The sequence below is a fragment of the Culex pipiens genome, chromosome 2 (genome assembly GCF_016801865.2).
Source record: "Culex pipiens pallens isolate TS chromosome 2, TS_CPP_V2, whole genome shotgun sequence".
In the NCBI taxonomy this organism is placed as follows: domain Eukaryota; kingdom Metazoa; phylum Arthropoda; class Insecta; order Diptera; family Culicidae; genus Culex; species Culex pipiens.
In genome coordinates this window covers 36,316,001-36,324,464 of record NC_068938.1, presented here as the reverse complement: position 1 = coordinate 36,324,464, position 8,464 = coordinate 36,316,001, and the positions used below count along the sequence as shown (strand labels likewise).

Genomic DNA, 8,464 nt, shown 5'->3' with positions numbered 1-8,464 from the left:
AACAAACACTAGATCACGCACTGTAAACAATAACTAACACGTTTTGTTTGGACGACCATTCTGTGCATTGCCATGAAGTTTGGTTGAATTAACAAATGTCGATAGTCGGGTTAGTCCGTGTGTCAAACGCGATCTGACCTGAAATCCCTTTGGCTAATGGTCGCACTTACATCAATTTTCGGGCCTTGTCAAGATAGCACAACTAGATTGAATCTTCTTTCATATTAAAAGTGACACAAATGCACGGAGATTTTATTGAATATCTCAGGATTAAAATGGAATTTTGAGGATGAAGGTAAAAAGGTAAGGCATTGTGAGCTGCACAAAATGGTGGTCTTAACTAAATTTGACCCAAAATGCACGTGCGACATGTAAGCACAAAAGAAATGATTTGTATTCCAATTTTTGTTTTTCAAATTTGGAGTTCTTTGAACAATATAAATTAATCAAACACCGTTTTAAGTGGCGACTAGTCTCAGAGTCATCAGACCGTAGATACACAAATGTGGGTATCGCACGCAACATTTCCTTTTGCTGGACTTTCACACTCGGATTTTTCTTTGTCAAGCTTTGTCGACCTAGTAGAGTTTGAATTTACTACAACGCAAAGTGAAATTATAGTTAAGAATTTGTAGACCGGAACAGATACTTGCTAGTTGGAGTTTCAAGGAAATTCAAAACTCAATGCTCAATAAGATTTCAAACGCAGGAAAATGAAGTTTGATCTGATTTCAGTTGATTGGACTTCTATTTCTATTGAAACTTGGAGTTTTCTGGAGTGATGTTTTTCCCGATACATTTTCACGATTTTTCCGTACCAACTTAAACGCTCAACAGCAACCCCTAAACCATAACGAATTTGGCCCAAAATAGAAATAGATAGGGCGTCCAATTTACCGGGTTTTCAATTTCCCGGGAAACGGAAAATCATATTTTTTAAATCCCGGGAAAATTTTAAAGTCGTCGCAAAATGTATGTTTTCATAATATTTCTTTTTTTTTCAAGCATAAAATCATAAAATTAGCTCAACACAATTATTTGATAATAATCTACCTACATTTCAATCTGAACAAGGACATTTTTTTTAAATAGCTCAAAAAGACTTTTTTCTTCTTTGTTGTGCTTTGAATTCTAAGTGAAACTCAATTTTTATTTTTAATCCAATGTGATTTGTGAATGAAATAAGCCTATTTTAAATATCTTTATTTTATTTATTTTTATTTGTTTGACATGACCAGAAAAACATTTAAAATGTATTTTGCAATAAATTTAAAAATCAGAACCGACGAAAATAAAATTATTCCAGACAATGACAAATTAAAGATGAGATTAGAATTTCATATTTTATATAAAACATTTTTACAATTTATCTTTAAGTAATTACCGCTAAATGAAACAAAAATAGGACTACAGTCTAAATAAGTATAGGAGATTTTAAAGTAATGGTTTTGCAAATCGATTTACTAATTGTTGTGGTCTTTTCCTGTTTTCATCGAAATCAATAAAAAAATCGAAGCACTATGCAGAAAAAATGTCTAAATTTGTTACATTTGTCTTGATTTGCCCCAGATTTTATGAAAAAAGTTAAGGGTTTGATGAAAAATAGTTAAATATGTTAATTTAAAAAAAAATATATTCGTAAAAATAATACTCAGTCTTGTAAAAATATATTAAATTCAAAGATCATATTTAAAGCGCTATGAATTTTGCGCATATGTAAACTAAAATTTTAACAATTTTCCCTGATAGGCCAAATTATTGCTAATACATGCCAAATAACAATTGTATTGCTTAAAATTCCTATCACTTACTAAGCATTCAATTGTTTTTCTATTCCCACAACACAATCTGAATTTCCAGACTAAAACTTTTTTTTTTGCAATTTTGGGAATTCCCGGGACAAAATATGAAAATTCCTGGTTTTGGAAAAATCCTGGGAATTCCCGGGATGAACGCACTAGACACAGATACTTATTTTTACGTGAAATAAATTTTTAATTGAATTTCTTGACCAGATTTTCTGTTTATTATTAAAGTATCTATCAAAAAACAAGAAATCATTTTTAATACAGCATACAATTAAAAATTAATGTTTGTGGTCTTCTAAATGTATCAAAACATTCGAATTAAGAAAGAGGATTTTTAAAAACAATTTTTTATGTGATATTTAACTAATGAATCAATGAATTGGACTTTTTTGAGTGGGACTTTTTTCTAATATATTTTGTATCACCACCTACAACATTGTCGAAAATCTGTGATCCGCTGCTCAATTTTAAATAGCAAAAACTAACTTAAGCCACCTATAATGTATATGGTTGGTTTCTTCAACACTATTTACACATCCATTGCAAAAAAAATAAGCATAGAGATATACTCAAGTGCACAATTTAGGTATCGTTATCACATGCACCACTTACCCAAAACATCCTGTTGGGGCACCCAGCGTACTACCTTCACATTGGTGGCATTGCTCAGGTCGATTCTTTCGTCAACCTTCCACAGAACGTCGTACTTGAGAGTTTTGAACGTTTCCAACAAAATCCTAACGTTCTCTGTGTGCAACGACTGGGTACGGATAAGCGTTCCAAAGCTAAAGTAGATGACACCGTGCTCGGACGAGTCCAGATACCGCTGAAGACCCTTCGGGAGGGGATTTGGAGGCTTCACGTGCAAGAATCCCAGCTGGATGGCTTGAGGCACCGTTGGTCGGATGAATCCCAGCGCAGGCTCAACGTTGGTCATGAGGAAGTCAAGCCGGTTCATGAGCTCGTTCGATTTGCTCATGTTTGTCCCAAAGTTAAACTCGATAATTTCATCCATCTTTTTGAACGACATCGGGAACATGTAATAATCCGAAACGATCCTGGTGGCGAAAGCCAAAATGCGCTGCCAAAAGCAAAGATCCCGCGAAAACGAGTGAATCATCTCCGGGTGGGTCATAATGTTGGCCACGTTTCCAACGATATCATGCGCGTACGCCACGGAATCAATGGACGTAATTCCGATCAACGGAGCGTTGTACAGCTCGGCGAACGCGTGAAACGGTGGCATCATGAAGTACTCCACAACCACAGCATCGAACTGCTCCACCGGGTTCCGGATCATGGCCTGCACTTCCGGATGGGCCAGTTCCACCTCAACCAATCGTTCAGCCACGGACAACAGTTTGGTAATCACTCGAAACGCACTCCACCCTTCCTGGGTCACCTTCGCCACGTCCCCAATCTCGTTAACCACTTTGTATCCATAACTCCAGTCAATTTGGGTAATGTTTGGATTGTCCGTCTCGAACGGATCCGGACTCATCACAGTTAGCTGGTGACCCCTGGCCAACAGTCCGTCAACGAAAGCGCGGAACACAATCTGGTGACTTTTCGCTGGCGACGGAAAAATCGCCAAAATTCGGTCACTATTCACCGGCAGCAGCCAAACTGCCAACATCGCCTCCACCACCACTACCAAACGCACACTTTTCATTTCGTCTAATATCCACGAGCTACACCGGTTAGACTAAACCTTGACCAACTCGGGAAATCCGTTAAATACGAACTAACATTTCCGCTTGAAGTGACCAGCGTCAAAAGGGCGATTAGCTTTCTTCTCGTATATAATGTTTCTGATTAACACCATTTCTTTTACGATGCCGAGTTGTGTGTCTGATGATTTTTTGACTGGTAGATAACATTCAAGCGAAACAATGTAAACTGGCTAATATGGAATTGTAACCACACGGTCCATCCCACTCGCGTCAGTGAATGTTTACATTAAGAATCAGTAGAAGAGACTCCTTTGCTTACAAATCCATATTGGCCCATCTAGATTGTTTTGCTTGCCTGGCAGAAAAAAAAACTATACGTTGGTTTTGGTGCGTTACTCTGTACTACCCTTTAAACTCTCTCTATGTGCGAAAACTATAGTGGAAGAAACACATTCGAAAGCAACGCAAACAATATAAACTTTCATTATCATATAGTATATAAATCAGTATATGCAAAAAATTTACTTAGAACCATTTTCAAGCAATTTTTGAAAATATATTTTTTGGAAAGAGGAACTCATAGTTTATTGGAATATTATTGGTTTGTTGAGTTGAAATGTTTTATCTGACTTTAACACACAAGTGACTTTTTCAGGCATTCAGTGGCTTGTTCCGGTGGGTGAACTCCGCCCTAGAATTTAAAATTAGATATAAACCGAATAGACGAACTCCCGCTCTTGGGAGGGGGATCTCTACGGAAATGCCAAGATGAAACGATGTGGTCTGTTGTCCGAAACGTAATGAATTTATTGCTGAGTAAAATGTCCGAGGCACTGATTGTTGCTGATCGTTGATACGTATTAATTTTTCAATTAGGCGTAACCTTTGGTAACTACAAGCAAGATTACGCCCTTTTGAAATGTTATTGCTGCATGTATAGAGCAGCTTAGCTTTACTCGCGGCTAGGTAAATGATATTGCTAGCAGAAAATTCTATAATTTCTGTAAAAAGTTATTTTTGCATGGATGGCGATTTCAAGGCATACTCACTGAAGCCGTCTGGGAAGGATTTGTTGTCAAAATCTTGAAGTTTCAACTTGTTTCTTTGGTGAACTTATTGCAAAAAAACATTGCATAATCCACCTTTAGGTGGGTGGTGCCTTCCTTACATTCATAAAGTTAATACACTACAGAGCCTCAAAAAGAGTATATATAAGACTTATTTTTATCAAAATATCTGAGATCCGGCCTAAAAAAGTTTATAAATAATACTTAAGTGGTTATAACTTTTGATAGGGTTGTCAGATCTTCAACGTTTTAGGCTCATCGGAAAGGTCTTTTGATTAACTATACCAAGCCAGGTCGCATGGTGGATCCGGACAACGTTTTCATCAAAATATTTGAGATCCGGCCTCCAAAAAGTGCATAAATAACACTTAAGTGCTTATAACTTTTGATAGGATTTTCAGATCTTCAACGTTTTGGGCTCGTTAGAAAGGTCTTTTAAATACCTTTTTAAAAATGTATAGCATGACGGGTTCCCGCTACACCACTTTTCTCTTAAACTTAACCTTTAATTTCTTCGTTAAAAAACTATTTTTTGAAAGTTTGCTCAGATGCTTTCTCTAAATTTTGTCGTAGAAGACTTAGATTGCGTGATCAAATTTTGGTGCCTTGGACAAAGTTGCTTTGAATGGCGAGTCAAACAACTTTCTACAAGACGAAAAAAAGCGCAAAAATATTCCTGAAAAGATAGATATTCAAAATCACCCTGATCGTGAACCACCCTATTTTTGAACCAAATCAAAAGTTGGCCTTCCCAATTAGCAAAAACTATTCTGAAGACACACAAAGCTCCAAAACTTCACCAATTTTTGGAAAATCAATTTTACACTTTATTTTGCGATCTGGACCACAGTGCATTAGATTGACCTACACCGTGCTAGGGTGGTCAAAATTTGGCCTCGAAATTTCAACCGCAGTTAGCTGTTTTGGACGCGAATGAAAATTGAATAGTTAGTCTTCCAAAAACAAATAGTTTGAGGACCGAAAGTCCAGCCAAACATTTGAAAAGGTCGCATGAAATTTTAAAATGAAGTTTTGACGGTGTCTGGACCATAGAGCCAATGTCTGAAAATCTTTTTATGGCGGATTCCTTGGGAATTTTTTCGTAACTTTCTCAAAAATGGGAAAGATTCATTAACAGAATTCCGAGATGTGATTTTTTGAAACACCCGGGCATTTCGAAGTGCCGCGTGCAAAAATGAAAAAAAATACAAAATCGGTAAAAAATCTGCTCTTGTCACTAGAACAGCGATTACTTTAAAATTTCAGCATTGACCTATACTTGTTTGGAAACCAAAAGTTAAGTCAATTACGAAAATTTCATTGTACAGTTTAAAAAAATAATACAAAAAAATATTTTCAGCCAGTCAACAAAATTTTTAAGATTTTTTTGCGATAAGTTTGCTCAAAACATTTCGCAAGGTTGAAGATAAAGCCATCCATCATTATAACAGAAAAAGTGAAGTGCAACCAAATTCTCAAAATTTAATTATAATTGTGATGTCGTTAGTTTCACAGAAAAAAGCTTAATTTAAGAAGGTTGAAATTTTGGTTGGTTAAATATTACCACTTTATTGAGAAATATTACTTAAAAATGTTTAAAAATGTTAGTTTGATGAAAATGATTCAACAACTGATGAATATTTATCAATTCTTGATGTAATACTAATTTTATTTGCCACAAAATCTGTCACCATTTTCTGATAATTATTATCATTTATTTTTGTTCTGTATTGATTTGTCTGACCTCAAAACATTTAAATTTACATGCACTTGACTTAATCCACTTACCAAGAACATCCTGCTGAGGCACCCAACGCATTAATCGTACGTTGGACATGTTTTTGATCTGGTCAATCTGCCCGTCACATTTCCACAGCACGTCGTATTTGAGTGACCGGAAGGTGTCGATAAAGATGCCAATATTTTTTGCGTTCAGCGACTTGGTTCGAATCAGCGTTCCCAAACTGAAGTAGATGACGCCATGTTTGGACGAGTCCAGGTACTGTTGAATATCCCTCGGGAGGGGCTTTGGAGGTTTCACGTGCAAAAATCCCAGCTGGATGGCTCGGGGAACCGTCGGTCGGACGAATCCCAGCGCCGGCTCAACGTTGGTCATGAGAAAGTCGAGCCTGTTCATCAGCTGGACCGATTTGGTCATGTTCGGTCCAAAGTGGTGCTCAATCATTTGGTCGTACTTTTCAAACTCTCCCGGGAAGAGGACGTACTCCGTGAAGAGCATCGTGATGAAAAAATCCAACCTTTGGGAAAAGGAAAGGACGCGGGACACTTTGTGGACCATTTCTGGATGAGCGACGGCATTTGCAACGTTCCCGATGATGGAGTGAGCTAACGCGATGGAATCGATCGAGGTAATTCCGATCATGGGAGCGTTGTACAGTTCGGCGAAAGCAAAGAACGGTGTCATCTGGAAGTACTCCACAATTACGGCGTCAAAGTGATCCACTGGATTCCGGATCATGGCTTGCACTTCCGGATGGTTCAACTCCGCTGCCAAGAACATTTCCGTCACTGAAAGCAGCTTCTGAGTTACTCTTAGTGAACTCCACTTTTCCTGAGTTGCCACGGCAACGTCCCCATTTTCATCCACCACTTTGTACGCATAGCTCCAGTCTATTTGAGTAATGTTCGGATTGTCCGTCTCAAGCGGATCCGGACTCATCACTGTCAACTGATGTCCCTTTTCCAGCAGTCCTTCAACCAACGCCCGAAACACAATCTGGTGACTTTTCGCCGGCGACGGAAAAATCGCCAAAATTCGAGCACTCTCCACTGGCAACAGCCCGACGGCCAACGCCATCACTAGTACAACCACTTTCATCCTGATCAACGAACGATTCCCGTTCTTACTCGCGACCGCGTCAAACCCAACTAAACCTCCGGCGATCATCACTTATCAGTCTTATACCTAAAAACACCAACTCAATACGCGCGCACATCCAGGAAAAAAAAGCCGTCAGTCATCTGATTATAAGGATGCTCAGATCGCAACCGTGTTATTTACACGCCAGCCAGCGGGCTTAGCTGCGACTTAAGCCCGTGTCATGTGGCGCATCCGAGCTTGATTAGCACGTATTACCTTGCGTCTTTCGGGGACCTTTAATTGAAAGGTTCATGGCAGTTGCGTGAAACCGATACTTCCTCTGGCCCTGCCCCCACACGTGTTGTTTTGAGATTTTTTTTTGTGAATGAATTTGCGAAATTTGGCATACTACTGGTCTAGATCTTGACCCTTGGTTAGTTGGAGGAATGGTTTTGCTGATGTTAGCGAAGCTATTTTTAGATTTTCTCGTTCGTTGGAAAAAAGCTCTGAAATTTAAGTTCAAAACAAAAATGGCCAATTAGAGTGTTTTTTTTGGGCAATTGAAGTCGGAATAAATCAGAAAAAAATTATTTAAAATTAAATTAGAAATTTAAATAACACATTCCACACACGCTCATCACACTCACACATTAAGCAATTCCAACACAATAAATCCGCGATTCGCACTTACTTGAGGGAAAGTAACCACCACAACCCTTGAATGTTTACCCCACTATCTGACTGTAACTTCCTTACAACCACACACAGTGGCTTGGAGTAGTGCAATATCTTACAAGGTACGTAATGTGATAAGCTTCCGAGCTTATACGAGCTCATCAAACATCGTACAAATCCACACGGATTGTCAAGTGTTTACCCTTCCCGCTAGATCTTGCAAGTAGTCTCTTGTCATTAGACTTGAGGTTCTCTTCCGCTAGATTTTGTTGTGAATGCCACTGAAATAACTGCATTCGAACAAGGAGGTCTAACAAAAACAAAAACAAAAACAAAAACAAAAACAAAAACAAAAACAAAAACAAAAACAAAAACAAAAACAAAAACAAAAACAAAAACAAAAACAAAAACAAAAACAAA

General features: G+C 38.0%; 2 protein-coding genes across 2 annotated transcripts; both read right to left on the bottom strand.

Moving 5' to 3' along the window:
• Positions 1–484: 484 nt before the first annotated feature.
• On the bottom strand, positions 485–3,810 carry LOC128092986 (UDP-glucosyltransferase 2-like). The gene is made up of 2 exons (XM_052708293.1): positions 2,421–3,810; positions 485–597 (listed from the first exon to the last, which is right to left on the bottom strand). Exons 1-2 carry the CDS (start codon positions 3,478–3,480, stop codon positions 485–487), a joined length of 1,173 nt encoding a protein of 390 aa, XP_052564253.1. The 5' UTR covers positions 3,481–3,810.
• A 2,452-nt stretch (positions 3,811–6,262) lies between these two features.
• Positions 6,263–7,491, bottom strand: LOC120415707 (UDP-glucosyltransferase 2-like). The gene has a single exon (XM_039577301.2). The coding sequence runs from the start codon at positions 7,454–7,456 to the stop codon at positions 6,263–6,265; it is 1,194 nt and encodes a 397-aa protein (XP_039433235.2). The 5' UTR covers positions 7,457–7,491.
• Between the last annotated feature and the right edge of the window lie 973 nt (positions 7,492–8,464).

Coding starts and splice junctions, on each gene's coding strand:
- LOC128092986 (XM_052708293.1), bottom strand. CDS start 3,480: ATGAAAAGTGTGCGTTTGGTAGTGGTGGTGGAGGCGATGTTGGCAGTT. Junction 598..2,420: donor GCCCCAACAGGATGTTTTGG/GTAAGTGGTGCA, acceptor TTTGCGTTGTAG/TAAATTCAAACTCTACTAGG.
- LOC120415707 (XM_039577301.2), bottom strand. CDS start 7,456: ATGATCGCCGGAGGTTTAGTTGGGTTTGACGCGGTCGCGAGTAAGAAC.